The sequence below is a fragment of the Chiloscyllium punctatum genome, chromosome 9, assembly GCF_047496795.1.
Source record: "Chiloscyllium punctatum isolate Juve2018m chromosome 9, sChiPun1.3, whole genome shotgun sequence".
In the NCBI taxonomy this organism is placed as follows: domain Eukaryota; kingdom Metazoa; phylum Chordata; class Chondrichthyes; order Orectolobiformes; family Hemiscylliidae; genus Chiloscyllium; species Chiloscyllium punctatum.
Window position 1 is genome coordinate 61302502 of NC_092747.1, and position 17666 is coordinate 61320167.

General features: G+C 39.3%; 1 protein-coding gene across 11 annotated transcripts in view; it reads right to left on the reverse strand.

Annotated features, from left to right (window-relative positions):
• tenm4 (teneurin transmembrane protein 4) overlaps window positions 1-17666 on the reverse strand; it is a 658797-nt gene that overhangs the window by 126715 nt on the left and 514416 nt on the right. For 7 of the 11 annotated variants that reach the window (XM_072577672.1, XM_072577680.1, XM_072577671.1 and 4 more), the window contains one exon: window positions 12446-12472. The exons of the other annotated variants lie outside the window; for them this stretch is intronic. In XM_072577672.1, the coding sequence (XP_072433773.1) occupies window positions 12446-12472 (27 nt within the window). The remainder of the gene's footprint in view (window positions 1-12445; window positions 12473-17666) is intronic. 11 annotated transcript variants of the gene reach the window in all.

Below are 17666 nucleotides of genomic sequence, written 5' to 3' on the forward strand. Positions count from 1 at the left end.
AGCATAAATGCTTTTTGAGCTTTTGTTTTGATCATGTTTACTTTTTCAAATCCTTTTTGACACAGTGTAAAAGTGATGGTTTAGAGTAATGCATGGACAGGTGTCAATTGCAATTTTAAAGTAAAAGTATGTGAATTAATGCATTTTCAAAGGAATAATGTACAATAGAAGCATACATTGAAGAAAAATGAAGGGTTCTGCAGCCAACTCACATGGTGGCACATCCACTTTCTGGGCCATCAAGTGGGTAATTGTGCACTATGTAATTCCATCACTAGCACTGACACTTCATTTATGACTCTACATTGGGAGTCCTTTCGTCCATTTCTTTTTGTAGGACTTCTTCCTCTCTCCATGCTTTGCCAAAGCCTGGAGAATGTCTCAAATTAATTTGGAAGTGTGTACAGTGGGGACAATTCAGATTTTTCACAGCCTGCATTAAGTTAGCTCTCTGCATCAGGCCAAACTATGCAAAGAACTTTGAAAAATCGTTTTTAATAATTGACCCAACAAATTTGTGAGCAATTGCTCACTGTATTATTGATCAGATTTGTGCCGGCAAGCAGGAAAACCTACATTTAAATTTTACTACAAATCAACCCTGAGTTTTTACCAGAGCATTTCAGTATTTCAGGATTTTAGCAAGAACAACAGATAAATTGTATTCTTCTTGTGGACTTAGAAAACTGGAGCTAAAAATTACAATTAAAATTCAAATGAGAACTTTTTAAAAAACATATTGCAAATCCTGTACATTTACTTAAGTGATGCTGAATCTCTGAGGAAACTGGGTAAAAATTAGACATTTATGAAAATTTATTTTCGAATTTGAAGGTAAGAACAAATTACGGTATCCCAGAGAACATTGCATCTTAACATGTTATTTATTATACTTAGAATTTTAAGAGTTTTAAATTATGTCTTCAGCATAAAGGTTATGGATGACTGTTTATTGTCACTGGTATAAACAAGCTAATTGCTGAGCTGGAGAAAATATGTAAGGTTTGTGACTTGGGAAAATGGAGGGGAAATCACCTTTAAAATAAGATTCACCTAAATTGTCACTTGGTTCAGGTGAGGTAATATAGAGGTCAACATGTGATAATAACGTGACAAATCTATCACACGAGGAAGCTTAATTAACAGGAATAAGGTAGAGACGGGAAGTATTGGACAAATGGCCTCGAATCTGTCAGTAGGAAAATCCGTTATTGAGGAATTAGTTACAGGAATTTGAAAATCATGATGCAATCAAGCAGAGTTAGATGGGTTATGAAAGGAAAATTCTGTTTGACAATTTTATTATTGTTCTTTGAGTTTATAACAAGGAAGATGCATTGAATGTATTTGAATTTTCAAAAGCTAATTGATGAGGTGTTACATAAAAAGGTACTGCACACAATTGGAATGCATGGCTTGAGAGGTAAATATTTTAGCATTGATAATGGATTGGCTGGCTAACAGGAAAGACAGAGTTGGGATAAATTCGTTATTTTCCAGTTGGCAAGCTGCAACTGCTAAGGTCTCAACTATTTACAATTTATATTAGTGATGTTGATGAAGTGGCAGAATGCTTTGTTGCTAAAATTGCTGATAAGAAGTGAGAAGTAAACTGTGAGGACACAAAGAGATGCCAAAAGGATATAGACCGTGTAGCATTAACTGTGTTATCTGCATACTTCCTGTCATTCCTGCATTTCCTTAAAAAGGATACATTTCATTCTACATGCCACCTACACCAAAGACAGCGACAGATTGTTGACGTTGAAGTTGTCTGTTGTAAACTCTTTGTCCCTCAAAATCTTCCTCAGCTGCAGCAACCTACTCTGAATTGGCCTCGTGCATGCCATTCAGCATTAATGCCCAGTCATTAATTGATATGGATGAGAAGTTTACTTGCTACAACATAGACACAAAGCAATGGCAGTGATTGCACCTTCACCCACTGGGTATTCTTTACTGATTGATTACCCTCTGATTCATAGTGTCATGCAGCATGGAAACAGGCCCTTCAGCCCAACTCAGCCATGTCGACCAGGTTTCCTAAACTGAATAGTTCCATTTGCCTGCATTTGGCCCATATCCCTCTAAACCTTTTCTATCGATGTACCTGTCCAAATGTTCTAATTATACCCACTTCCTCTGGCAGCTCATTCCATACATGCGCCATCCTCTGCATGAAAAAGTCACCGCTCAGGTACCCTACCCTGTGGAAAATACCTTGGCAATTCATCTTATATGGCCTTCATGACTTTATACATCTTTATAAGGTTACCCCTTAGCCTTCTGTGCTCCAGGGAAACAAGTCCCAGCCTATCCAGCCTCTCCAGCCTCTCCTTATAATTCAAACCTTTTAGTCTTGGTAGTAGACCAACCCAGTTTCTGTGGTCTGGCCCCAGGAAACGTCCCTGTCCCCTGCTCAGTGAATGCACTTAAGTGGCCAATGTAAGATTCTCTTTGGACAGCAAGAATTCCAAAAAGGCTTCATCGAGGAGCTCCACTATGATGTCTCTCATGAATTCATTTGCTAACAAATTATCAATGATTTGGTATAGATCGCTTATACAAGAATTTATAGGCCCTCTGACTGGAGTGATTGAACTTCACCCTGACTGAAGTAATTATGATCTTCAACCTGAAGTGCCAAGTTGATAATCATTTCAGCATCCTTTGGAGATACCAGCCTAATAGATGCCAGTCTTCTGCCATTTCATTCAGTCCATGTGATATCAATAAACAGCTGAAGCCACTGGATATTGAAAACGCTATGGACCCTGGCAATAATCGAATCATTGAATCCCTGCAGTGTGGAAACAGGCCCTTCAACCCAACAGGTCCACACCGACTCTCCAAAGATTATCTCACCACGGCCCATTTTCCTATTCCCCTACATTTACCCTGACTGCTATACCTAACCTACACATCCCTACACACTATCATGGCCAATTCACCCAACCTGCACATCTTCGGATTGTGGGAGGAAACCAGAGCACCTGGAGGAAACCCATGCAGACACAGAGAGAATGTGCAAACTTCACACAGACAGTCACCCGAGGCTGGAATCAAACCCGGGTCCCTGGTAGTGTGAGGCAGCAATGGCAATAATGTTGACAACTTGTGCTTCAGAGCTTGCTGCATCCAGGCTATCCCAGTACAGCTATAATACTAATAGCTATGCAAAAATGTGGAAAATTGACCAGTTTTTTTCCTCTACATAAAAAGCAGAACAAATCCAACCCAGCAAATTACTGCCCATATTTAAAGTGATGAAAGATGCCATCAACAGTGCTATTGTGCAGCAGGTACTTAGCAATAACCTGCTCACTGATGCTTAGTTTGGGATCCACCTCATTACAGCTGGAGTTCAAACATGGTCAGAATGGCTGATTTCCAGAGATGAGGTGTAAATGACTGCCCTTGACATCAAGGTCGCTTTTGTCCAGTGTATCATCCAGGACCCTGAGCAAAATAAGTCAATGGGAAGTGGGAGAAAACTCCCTCGTGGTTGCAATCATACCTAGCACAAAGGGAAATGGTTGTGGTTGTTGGAAATCAGAGTCATATAACATGGAAACAGACCCTTCAGCTCAATTTATCCATGCTGACCAGGCTTCCTAAACTGAACTAGTTCCATTTGCATGTGCTTGACCCAAATCCCTGTAAATCTTTCCAATCCAAATCTTTTAAATGTTGTAACTGTACCTGCCTCTACCACTTTCTCTGGCAGGTCACTCCACGCATGTGTCACCCTTTGTGTGAAAACTTTGCACCTCAGGTCCCTTATAAATTTTTCCCCTCTCACCTTGAAGCTATGCCCTCTAGCTTTGGACTCTCTGAACCGAGGGAAAAGATCTTAACTATTCATCTTATCTATGCCCCTCATGATTTTATAAACCTCAATACATCACAACTCAGCCTCCAACGCTCCAGGGGAAAAAGTCCAAGACTACCCTTCCTCTCCTAACAATTTAAACCTTCCAGTCTTGGTGATATCCTTATAAATCCTTTTTGCACCCTTTTCAGTTTAATAACATTTGTCCTATAGCAGGGGAACCAGAATATGGCCTCACCAATGTCTTGTACAGCCATAACATGACATCTCAACTCCTGTACTCAATGTTCTGACCAATGAAGGCAAGCATGCCACATGCCTTCTTCAGCACTCTGGGTCCCTGTAATGCCACTTTCAAGGAACAATGTATCTGCACCCTTAGGTCTCTCTGTTCGACAACACTCTCCAGGAGCCTACCATTAAGTGTGTAAGTTCTGACCTGGTTTGCCTTACTAAAAGACAAAATGTTGCATTTATCTGAATTAAACTCTATTTGCCATTCCTCAGCCTACTGGCCCAGTTAATCAAGATCCTCTTAGATAACCTTCTTCACTGTCTACTTTACCACCAATTTTGCTGTGACCTATGAACTTACTAACCATGCCTCCTATATACTCATTCAAATCGTTTCTATAAAAGATGAACAAGAGTGGATTTAGCATTAATCCCTGTGGCACATAGCAGATACATGGGAACAACACCACCACCTGAAAGTTCACCTCAAAACCATTCACTCTCCTGACCTGGAAATATATTGCCATTCTTTCTGTGCCTCTGGGTCAAAATCCTGGAACATCCTCCCTAATGGGCTCGTCCATCAAATGGAGTGCAGTGATTCAAGAAGGCAGCACACCACCACTTTCTCGAGTACAACTAGGGATGGGTAACAGATATTAGCCCAGCCAGCTATCCCCACATGCCTGATTGAAATTTCAAAAACTGACTGCCCTAATGTTTCTGTCGAGCATCATTGCCAAATTGTTGAAGATGGCCTGAGCATTCAAGAAGACTATTTAAGGAAAGAGGTTCTGAGATAAGAAACTCAGGGAAGCACACTTGGCTTTGAGGAAGAGATTGGCATACCAGAGTCACACAGGACTCTGAAAGCTGGAAAATGCTGCAGGACAAGCTAGTTAAACAAAATGTCAAGGACTGAGGTAGGAATAAATAAATTCCAGTATTATATTACATGTGAAAATGTGACTGCAGCCTGTGGTCTGTAAAATGTAAAAATGCAAAGTGCCTCTGCTCCTAGAGGAGCAACTGAATGCAGTGTGTTACCAGAAATGGAATAGGTTTTGCGGAAGATGGACATTGTTTTAAACAACCCATACCACCTTGTGGCATTTGTGCTGGTTCATAACTTGCCTTCATAAGTCAAATACATCACATATCACATATGTATTTATATATTTTTTCAGGTAATCACTGAGGAACTGTTTATACAGCAAAAGATGGAAGAAGAAATTAAAGGATTTCTGCAGAAAATCAGTATTTTGTTTCACAACAAGAATGATCGGAATATGTGCAAGGTGGGCCTGGCATTACAGAAAATGGCAGTTACACAACACACATCATGCAATAGAGAGGGATTTACACATTAGAAATAGAGTAACAAGAGTAAATGAACATACAACAGCATAGGAGTATCCAAATACTATACCAGATCTAAAGAGACTAAGAGAGCATTTGTGGAATATGTTTGTCACACATAAAGTATCTGAAAAAGCACCAAAATTAGGTGACATTCTTATTGCCCGTGTAGCTGTTGTGGAGGAAGTAGGTGATGTAGTGCTAAACTTTCAACCAAGACCAGTATCTGAATAATTTGAAGGAGATTCCTGTAGATGTCAATCCTGCTGTAGGTGTCCAAAAGAGTCTAGTTTTCTTGAAACTTCAAATTTATTCCATTGTTGGTGGGGAAATCATAATTTTTGCTGCAATTCCAGATACCATTATTTGCAGAATGACAGCCTCAAGCTGAATGGAACCGTAGATGTAGTACCATTACTGACAGCAAGAGAAGTTCTTACTCTAAGAGCTCTCTGTAAGAGCAAGGAGATCCATAACTTCTTCCTTTTCAGAATAGACTTTGAAGCAGTTTTCGCTCTTTTTGTCATTTGAACCAGTTCTTCAATCATTCACGTCATTGTAAGTGTCAAAGCCAAGGACCCAGCTGTTGAGAAAGGCAGCTTGTGTTATCAGTACTATTCCTTGATCGTACCCATCAGAAGGAGATCCAATGTTGTGGGTTTTAGTGCTACGCGGCTCGAGGCACTGTTTAGCTGCTTATGAATGCAGGGTTCTCTCGAGCAGCAAGGCAAATTATCAAAAATTGTAATGAAGAAAACAAAAGGAAAACCTGGGAGGATTGGTGATTGGAGAGTGTGATGAAGGGGTAAGGAGGTGTTTGTCTCCTTGTGCTTTTCTGACATTCTCACCCGATGGAAATTGGTTCCTGCTCCACTACAAGGAAAGGAGCTAACCATTTGCTTAGTATCTGAGAAGTGGATAAGAGCCATTATATTCTTAAGTTTTAACAAAGTATAAAAATTGTTGCTAAATAAATTGCTTGATTTTATTGATTTGATTAATTTATCATAGTCATGTTCAGTGAAAGATACAGTGAAAAGTTGTTTTGCAAGAAATACAGGCAGATTGTACCATGCAAAAATATATCAGGGTAGCAGCACAGAGTGCACAATACAGTGTTGCAGCTGCAGAAAAGATGCAGAGAGAGAGAGAGAGAGAGAGACAGATCAGAATTAACATTTGAGACATCCATTCAAAAGTCTGATAAGATGCTGTCCTTGAATCAATTTGTACATATATTCATTTTTAAAAAATCTTCTATAAAATATCTAAAAAGTAACATAACTCAGTGAATAATATAAAAAAAAATTAAAACTCATCAAGGGTGGCAGGACAGGCATATAGGTGGGTGCTCCAGGATATGATTGAGATCCAGGACAAAAACACGTTTGTTGTAAGTTTTGTCATTCATCCATGGAATGTGAAATGTTGCTGGCAAGGCCATTGTTTGTTGCCCATCCCAAATTGCCCTTGAACTGAATGGTCTTACAAGGCCATTTCAGGGGGCAGTTAACAGTCAGTTACATCTCTGTGGGCCTAGAGGCAGCTGTATACCAGGCCTGATAAGGATGCCGGATTTACCTCCCTGAAGGGCATTAGTGAACCAGTTGGGTTTTTATGACAATTGACAACAGCTGAATGGTCACCATCACTATAGTACTTTATAATTTCAGTATTTTATTGAATTCAAATATCATCATCTGCCATGGTAGGATTCAGGCCCATAACCCAGAGCATCAGCCTCGGACTCTGATTTACTAGACGTTATTATGCCTTTGAAGTTCAAGCAACTTCCGCTCGGAGTTTATGAGCCAGAGGCTAAACTACAGATACGACATGCTTGAGGGTTTGTTTGGGATGGGGGAAAGAGTTAATATTCCCTCTAAGCTGCATGACCATGCTGAAGAGCTGGCATTGGCTTTTGAGTTCAGAAAACGTTTAAAGAAACTGAGGGTAGTATTGGGCTTAGGGGTGGGGTAAGGTGGTAAGTTACCCAAGTTTTTTGTACCAGGAAGTTGTCACACCACTTAGGATAGGGTCCATTTATGTGGCCACCAGTCAAGGATATGATCATGTGACTGTGAGGGACCCTGAGGGTACGAGTGTCGGCCTCTGCAGTTGATTGATAGGCTTGGAACTCACTCAGTGTGGTGCTGGAAAAACACAGCAGGTTAGCCAGCATCTGAGGAACACTCTCGACTCTAATCTCCAGCATTTGCTGTCCTCACTTTCACCTAGCTGAAATTTACTCAGCCTGTTTGGGTGAGAGTGGGGCTACAAAGGAGGTGAGGAAACTGACTACGACACCATAAAACAAGATGGGGAAATAACACGACTGTAGTGGTCATTGCAGCTGATAGTATAGTGAAAGGAATTGACATTGTTTTCTGCAGCAAAGAATGAGAATTAAGACATCTGTGTTGCCTGTCCATCGTTTGCACTGGAGATATCTGCTGAGGACTGGACAGCAACTTGCATTGGGAGGGGAGGATCTGGGGGGTGGGGATAGATGGGGAGGGGCAGGGGGATGATTCTATTTCAATAATAATGGCATAGGTGGAACTAGGAAAGACATTCTGTATAGAGAATCTGATGAGCTTGGAACTAAATTAAAAGGCTGAACTCCTGAAAGGTTATAGTCTCTGGATTATTATTTGAGCCAACTAGGAATTGGCACAGTCTATATAAAATTAGAGAGCGATGAATATGACCAGTAGGATAATTGGGTTGTTTTCATGGGGCTCTGGCACCAATACCGGCAAAAATGGGAGCTGTGCCACTGGGCCACTTGAACCATGAAGGGGTCAGTGGTCTTCCAAACTGTGTAACGAGCAAGTAGGGAGGGTTTAAACTAAATAGAAAAAACATGTGATCAAGATAAAAAGACACAGAATTGTGATGGAAGCTGTATGTGTAAACATAATTTACTGTGAATTTGGATTCCTGGTTTTTGTGTTAGTAACCTGTGTATTGTCTGTGTGTCGAAGTTAATAATTAATTTTTATGTATTGCTTGTAAGTCATGGTGCTTTCTTTTCAATCAGCTTTTGAGTCCTGGTTTTCGAGTGAATGGGTTTGTGAAAGGTAAATAATGAGGGCTCAAGGTTTGATAGAGACTTCTGGAACATTTTTTCAAAAGCTTAAGGGTAACTTACATAGCTTAGAGCAGGAGATTTTTAGTTTTACTTTTACATAAAATTTTAGCTTTACTTTAGTCCTGTGAAACTGTTGACAGAGTAATATGGGAAATGAATGTCAGAGAATGACAGGAGGGGGCAAAAAGAAATAACAGAATTATACCAGCAATTAAAACTAGATGTTACACAGATAACAAAAATACAAAACCAAAGACACTAAATTTGAATGTATGTAGCATGCATATCAAAATAGACAAAGTGATAGTACGCATTTAAATAAATAAATATAATTCGATAACCATAATGGAAACATGACTGTAGGATGGCAAGAATTGGGTCTTGAATATTGGGGCACATATGACAATTAAGAAGAATAGGAGGGTAGGCAACAGTTGAGTGTTGTCACTGTTAATCAAAGATGGCATTTATGCAACAGTTAGAAAAGTCAGAAGATCAGGATGCAGAATCGATTGGTTGAAGCTGAATAGTCGGGAAACAAATCACAAGTGGCACTAGTCCAGAGGCCTCCAAACAGTAACCACAATAGGGGACAAAGTATGCAGGAAGAAATATTGGGTACTCATGGTAAAGGGATGGCAACAATTATGGGTAACTTTAATCCACATAAAAACCAAACAAGTTAGGTTGGCAATAGGACAAAGTTTATAATGCATTCAAGATATTTTCTTACAGCAGCATTGTCTAGAACTGGCCATAAGCAGGTTATAATAGACTTGGTATTGTGTAATGTGACACAGGTAGCAGCAAGCATAATATGATTGAATTCTACACCCAGTTTGAAAGGGAGAAGACTGAGCCTTGGACTTGTACTTTAAACTTAAATAAGGACAATTATGTGGATCAGAAAGTTGAGCTTGCTGAAGTGAAATGTCACACTTAGCTAAGGGATGAATTAATTGAGAATGCAATGGCAAACTTTCAGAATATTTTAGAAGCATATGAACACTATAAAGAAAAATTCTAAAGGCAGGATCCACCATCCATGGCTAACTAAGGAAGTTAGGTAAAGCATCTTACTTAAGGAAAGCATATAACTGCATAAAGGTGAGTGGCAGGTCAGAAATTAAAGAACAGTAGGCTTAAGAATAAAGAACAGCAAACTAAAAGGTTAATCAGGAAGAAGAAATTTCAGTATGAAGATGATAGCTAGAAATGTAAAAGTTAACTGTCAGTGTTTCTGTCCATTTAAATATGAGTCTTATTTTCTAGAAAGTGAATATGGGAGTTAAAAGTAGATAGTAAGGAAATAGCAGATGAAATGCGCAAATTTTGTCTTTGTCTTCCCAAAGACAATACAAAAACATTTCCAGTAATTCCTGTAAATCAGGAGGTGAAATGAAGAAAAGATCTTAGTGAAACTGCGGTCATGAAGCAAGTGATGCAAAGCAAACTGCCTGAGTTGTGGTTTGATAAGTTTTTGAGTCAAAATGGACTTCATGCTAACGTTTTATAAGTGAGTGCTAATATGTTAGTAGATGCATTGGTATTAATTTTCCAAAACTCCCAGATTCAGAGTGGAAAATAGCAAATATAATTCCTCCTTCTAACAATTGAGCGAGTTCAGAAATGATCCAGTTAGCTTGATATCTTCAAGGAGAAGGTATTACAATGAATTAATAAAGACATTCTAAGCATGCACTTAGTAAAACAAAAACCCAGGGAAATCGGGAAGGGTCAGCACGTTTTTGAAAGGGAAGTCATATTTAACCAATTTTTTAGATTTCTGTGAGGAAGCAAGTTGTGTGATAAGGGGGAGTCTGTACACATACGTTACTTGGATATCTAGAAGGTACCACATTAATAATTATTGCACAAACCTAAAGCTTGCAGTAAAGATGGCAATATATTAACATGGATAAAAGATTGGCTGGCTGGCAGAAAACAGATCATACTTAAATGGGTCCTTGTCTGATTGGCAGGTTGTAAAGAATGGAGTCCTGCAGGTGCTCTGGGTCCTACATCAATGAACTGGATGAGGGGAATGAAAACATCATAGCTAAGTTCATAGGTGACATAGAGTTAGGAAAGTGTGCTATGAAAAGATATTGCAGAATTTTAGGTTGAGCAAAATATCTAGCTGATGGAGTATATGTGAGAAAATGAGAAGTTGTTCACTTTGGGGAGGAGAATGAGAAAGAAGAGCATCACTGAAATGGAGAATAATGCAGAGTTCCATGATGTAGATGGATCGAAGTGCTGTGCTGCAGAAGTCATAAAAAATGACATGCAGGTACTGCACATAGTCAAGAAAGTGAATGGAATGTGATCAATTATTATGAGAGAAATTTAGCAAAAAAGTATACATGTTATGCTTTAGCTATGTAGTGCATTGGTGAGACCACATCTGAATTACAACGTGCAGTTTTGGTCTTCTTTATTGTGGAAAGATATTAAGGCTTTGGAGATCGTTCAGTGGAGGTTTAATAGCTTATCAGGACAGATTAGACAGACAGACAGTGATGGATGGCTTGTTTGAAATGCATATAACTCCTGAATGGTTGCGACACAGTAGAGTTGGAAAGGATGTTTCCTCGACTGCACCAGGTCACAGCTAGGGGGCATTGTTTCAAATTAGGTGTTGCCCTTTAAGGACAGATGAGGTGATTTTTTTTCTCTCAGAGAGTTGTGTGACTTTGGAACTTTCTTCCTTAGCTAGTGGTGGAGGTGGGGTCACAGAAAGAATTTGAAGGCAGAGTTAGATAGATTCTTGATAGGAAGAAGAATCAAAGGTTATCAGGGTAGATCAAAATATGAAACACAAATAGACCAGCTGTGGTTTTATTGAATGCCAGGGCAGGCTTAAGGGGCCAATGGTCTACTTCTGCTCCTGTTTTGTATGTTCGTATGTATTTAAAGTTATCTTGTGCTTCTTACATGGAAGGAGCCCTGTAGATGCAGATAGCAGTAGGACTTCTTTGTGAACTGAATCTGTGTCCTCACTCGACTGAAGAATGGTTGAACTGTACCAAGGGTTCTGATAACTCACTAAGGCCTTGATACAAGCTGCGGAAAGAATGAGAAATACCCCATTCTGTCAGGGGTTGGGAGGGCCATAACCCTCAAAGACAGATGCTCAGGAGACAGTGGGAAGAAATTATGGAATGAGGAGAAGTGGAAAGAAAGAAGAAAGATTAGGTTTCAGTGTGTTTCAACAAATTGGAGACAGATCCGGAAACAAGTTTAGCAATGCAACAGTGTTACAATCCCCTCAGACACTTTAAAAAAATGCAGATTTGAACTTCCAGTGACAAACTTAATGGAATCATATGTCAAAATATCTGATTTTAATGTCTGTACTGTAAAAAAAGGAACTAAAATGAATATTTACTTAAGAATACTTAGGAAGCTATTGATACTCGGAGCTATAAAAAAGAAAATACATTAACAGCTTAAACTTTGTGAGGAGAGCATTGAAGTCAAATCTATGGCTATGGTTCTAACGACTTCGAATCTGCCAATTAGTGGTGCTTAAACATTAGAGGATTGACATCAGCAATTTTTTCATCTTCAATTTCTCCCTCAACAAATCCCGATGAACCCTGGCAGAGAGTTTAAGTGGTAAAGTAATTCATGGGGGATTAAAGTGTTGGGTCAATTGGATGATGGTTCAATATATTAGCAGCTTCATTTCCAATCGCTTTTCTCTGAAACATCAATGAAAATAATAAGAGTTCTGAAGTACAGAAATTTAGAACAATAGATAATCTGTTTATAACCAGGGGAAGCCAACGAAGAAAACTTAAGTGTATCATAACAGACTGATAATGTTTAATTACAACAGTGACAGGATTAGAAATTCTAAAAGGTGAATGTTAAATCACATCATCAACAGTTCACTGAAGACACAGTATAGAAATCCGTACCTTTCACTACCTTATCCAGATAGTGAGCTTGAGAGATAAAACAGAAAGGGTATTTAGGAAAGGTTAAAATAAGAACATTTCTACTAGCTAAGAGACATAAGAGTTGAGTCAGTTGTTACAAACTAAAGAAAGTAAGTAGTATATATACACATCAGTACAACAATGGTTAAAGATTAATTAGTTATTGTAACACAAAAATGAAAGTACAATATGCACATCAGGAGAGCAATGCCAAAGCAACAGTGCTTTCATGATAACAAGAAGGTTTTTGCAATGTTGCTCGTATTCATTATTATTTTTCACTCCAGTCAAAATACTAAAGCTAAGATTACAATTCAGGTGGCGTCATTTCACTGCCTTGGAAATTTCATCAACACAAAATGCCCAACAGGAGTACAGGCTACCCACCTTCCAACAGAATCTATTGACATCAATGATGGGATAAAGTATTTTCATGGTACAATGTCAAGCAAAACTGTACCTTTTCTTATTTTTCTGTATTTTTCATTGAGAACTGAAATGGGAAAAGGATTTATTTTTGAAATCAAGGGTTATGGAGTGCATTGCCACCCTTCTTAAATGCAAGTCACCAACATTTTATTTTAAGTGTTGTTCACACTGCTGTTTGTTCAGACAGTGAAGGAGAGTCTAGGTGTGGATGAGCTGGAGCTAAGAGCTGCCAACGAATGGAGATTTGGCCAGCAACAAGTTGATGATTGGTCTGGGAAATGGTGACCCATTGTTGATGGCAAAAGCTTTTTGCCTGCCAACAATTACATGACTAACTCCTGGGTAGCTGAACAGATTGCAGGTGCGAATGTTTGAGCTGTAGCCATAGTACCTCCATACAGATCTGTCCTTTCTGTATGATTATGGATGAAAGGAACAAGTATACTCTAACCAAATTTACTGACAAAACAAGGATGGCTAAGAAAGCAAGCTGTGAGAATATAAAAAACGATCAAAAGTGATCAATATAGCGAAAATAAAAAAAGAACTGCAAATGCTGGAGAACTTAAGTAAAAACAGAGATTGCTTGCGAAACTCAGGTCTGGCAGCATCTGCGGAAGAAAACAGAGTTAATGTTTTAAGTTCATTGATTCTTCATCAGCACTCAATGACATGCGAGTGGGCAAAAATATTGGCAGCTCGAATATGGGAAATAGGAGTTATCCACTTTGGTGGGAGGAACAGAAATGCAGAATATTATTTAAATGGAAAGAGAACCTGCAGAACTTTATGGTAGAGAGTAATCTGGATGCCCTCAAACGTGAATAACAAAACACTACCAAGCAAGAAGTATACAAAGGAAGTCTGACTAAAGCTGTACAGGTCATTGGTAAGATTACATTCAGAATATTGCACAGTGAAACTAGTTGTCAGCAAAACAGCGAGAATTGTACCTATGAGTAGATGCTGGTGTGCAGTCTCAAAATCCTGTAAGACACACTCTCAGGGGAATGGATTAACCACGTGTATGTGAGCAAGTCCATGAGGGAGTGGCTTATGAGGGAGTTCTCAAACCTGTTCTTCAGTAGGAAAGAATTGGAATCCCTTGCATAGGAGACAAAGTCTTAATGAGATTTGGTTACCCACAGAATCACGAACATCCAGGGGTTTATGAGAAATGTTATGACCACATTTGCTGTTTGAAGCACTGAAAAACAGAAATTGCTGGAGAAACTCAGCAGGAAACATTGGTGGAGAGAAAACATAATTACGTTTCAAGTCCAATGACCCTTTTTCTAATCTTGTGTATTTCAGATCTGCAGTATTTGCAGGTCTTTGTTTTATTTTGCTGTTTGATGTACTCTGCAGAGTTTGGCGTGTTACCCGTATCTATTTCATGTTGATTCTGGATGTTAAAGCATGAATTGTATATAAATTGTAAGTTGTTTATCTGTTCTAACTTGGTTCTGTGAAGTTTGCTTTGTTCGTTCAAAACTGTGAAATCTTGTGACTTTATTCTCTCAGTAAGTACCCAGGAGCTCAGACTTCACCTACTTTAAATGCAAAATGTTACTGGTCATGAACCAGACTGGAACGTAAACCTGGCAGACTTGCTAGGAATCATAGGAAATGGTATAGCAGGCTCGAGTTGGATGACTAATGTCTATCCCAATCTTCTTTCAAGAGAAAACCACTGGCTGTATTTTATAACCATAAATTGGGCAGGCTGCCTCCTGCATATATATATATATATCATATGAATGGTTCAAGAAGGCAGATCTCCACCAACACATTCTCAGGGGTAACTATGGAAGGGCAATAAATGTTGGCCCAGCGAGTATTGCCCAGGTCCCATGATTGAATTTTAAAAGAATGATGATGTTGGGCAGGCAATCTGACATAATCATGTTAGTCTCCGTGTGAGGTTTCCTAATTGTCACTCGTAGCAGAGGCTAAGAGCTGTTTACTGCCACCAATCTTCCTTTGTCTGTACTGAGTCCAGGGCCTGTCTAATTATCAGTGGTAGTGGAAAGACAGGTTCAGCTAAAGAGAAGAAACACTTGTTAGGTAATGAGATGATTTAGTACATGACAGCAATAAATATAGTTGATATTATGAATCAGACATAAGAATGCTTTGGAGCTGCACAGAACACATTTGGTCTCTAGGCTAGTATAGAATTTATTTGTCTTCACCCAATCACGTCATCAAACTTAGTGGAGCTCAATGTTAACTCTTTTCGAATCCTTACTTTAAAAAAAAGCTTCCCCAAATCTTTTCACCATAATTAACAATGATATAATTGTATAAATAACTACATTTCCATTTCCCACTACCCTATCTCACCCCAGATCTCTGACTTCACTTATTTGAGCTGTCTGGATGTTTCACAATTCATCCAGAATGCTTTCTCTTTGGACTTGGAAGATCAGCAGGTTTTTTTTTGCTTGGGGACTCTTGTTGTCATTCTTGAATTATTACCTTTAAAAAGTTCCTCACTGGGTTTGTCCCATTCAAGGAGGGTTCTGAAAGGAGACAAGTTCCAGCAGTTCCTTTGTACAGCTCCATCAACTGCATGGACAATATCATTGCCTTTGGTCTGCAGAGTCTTGGATGACTGTGCCATTTCTATGGAGGTGCCTTAACTATATCTGTTACCCACGGCCCAACTGAGGCAGCCACTATGCAGTGTGATGTCTGTTATAGTGAGTAGCTAGCTGCTCCTAGTGAGTCTGCTCTTTTTAACAAACTTCTTTGTTATCTTGTGGACTTCATTGTGGTGTCAACCTGTTTGATAGGATCAGGAGTTGGATTCCCAGTTCTCCAGCAGTATTTCTGATGGCAATTAGCCATACAAGACAGGATGGAGCACTAAGTGAACAAAGCTTTTCATCTATTTTCAAAAAGACTAACCTGTCTTTGTTCAACTTTCCCATTTAACTGCGGGTGTCTTGGTGAGTTTGGTACATGTTCAAATGCAGAACTGCCTGACTAAAAGAGACACGAGTAAACTTTGGCCCATTGTCAGACATGACCACATCAGGAATCCCATGTGTAGGAAATATTTTATTCAAGGCCACGTGAATTGCATTTTGTGCTGGTGATATTTTATTTTCACTTCAATCCCCTGAGGAAACTAACCAACCATCAAACTTAATTGGTCTGTTCCCTCTCATTTCCTTGGTCTGCTGGGGAAAGTAGTGGCAATTAGTAACTCTTGCCATTCACAGTTTGCGACGTGGTCCTCAATTTCATTTGAGATCATGTTGCCTGATTCAAGTGTCCCTGGTGTTACTTGCCTTGGACATCTTGCTGTAATGAAACTGGAATGTCCAGCCTTTCAACAATCTCTAGTCACCTACATTTATGAAATGCTGTCAATAGTCAGAGTTTGTCTTCATGGTCAACCCATTGAAATTTTGGGAATCTGGCTAACCTTTGACACAATACCAATGGATCACAACACATTCTCAGTCCTTGTTCTATTCCTGTCATCTTTGATAGAATCTGCTTTATTCAGCTTGCATCTGTAATATTGTAACCCTAGCATACAACTCAATTTAATCAACAAATCCTCATACATTATAAAACTGCCTACTGTTGCTCCAGAGAGGACATCCACTATCATTTGTGGCTTCTCCTCTGCATGTCTGGTCTCATCGGCAAATCTTATGAGGTAGAGTCAGAATCCCTGTATTTGTGCAGACATCTTTGTCAACTCTTTCTCAACTAATGGAGAGATAATTGAGTAATGGTCCATTTCTATGAGTACTTCCAGGCCAAGGAAAATATTTTGAGGCCCAATGTCGCTATAGGGACCTTCTTCTCTGTAACTGCACAGTGCATTTCCGTGTCTGAAAATACATTTTCTGATATCCATCTCTTTTCTCCTGAAAGAGCATTACCCCTTTGTCTAAGGCCATAGCTGTGATAGTTGATAAGCATGGATTGTAGTAGACAGGCCATTTGTAGACATGAGCATATCCTTGGTCATTTGGAAAGTGTCCTGCTGATGTAAGCCCCAATACTCCCCTTGCATCACCTTGAGTTGTTGTCTCAAGGGTCCAGTCATTGTTGCTGATTAAGGGGATAGATGTCCCCAAATGGTTTATATATCCATGCCTAAATAGCTCAGTAGGTCATGGACCAATTTTGGAGTGGTCAGCTTTTGTTTTCTGCAGATTTAGCCTCATCCCATTTTTGTCAACAGTGCACCCCTAGAAGTGAATAGGTTCTTTGGAAAATGTATACTGTTGTCAACAGTAAGGTCTTTGCCTTGTAGACATTGTGAAACTGCATAGACCTCTCTGGTAATTTTCATTTACTGTTTTCCCACATGTTATGAATGTGGTATATGACACCATCTATAGTATACTACATTGCATATGGTCCTTTGGAAGATCTTTGGGGTGGAGGTGATCCCAAGTGGCAGTCTGTTGAAACCAAACCTTCTGAGTTTGCAGTCTTGATTCCTTGTTTAATGGCACCTGCCAGAACCCACTGTTGGCATTGAGTCTGGTAAAATTCCTACTTCTACATAATTTGGCTAAACTCTCATTTCCTGTTGAAAAATAAGGTGGATTTCCCCAGCTGCCTCTTCTGTTGAGCTGCATTAGGTCAACAAATATTCCGATGGATCCATTGGCTTTTTGTAACATGGCCATGTCCGAACTTCACATGGCTGCTTTGGCACCGGAGAAACAATGCCCATTTTGATCATTTCTCTAAGTTGCTTCTGAACTTGGTTCATTAGGAATCCCAAAGCTTCCTG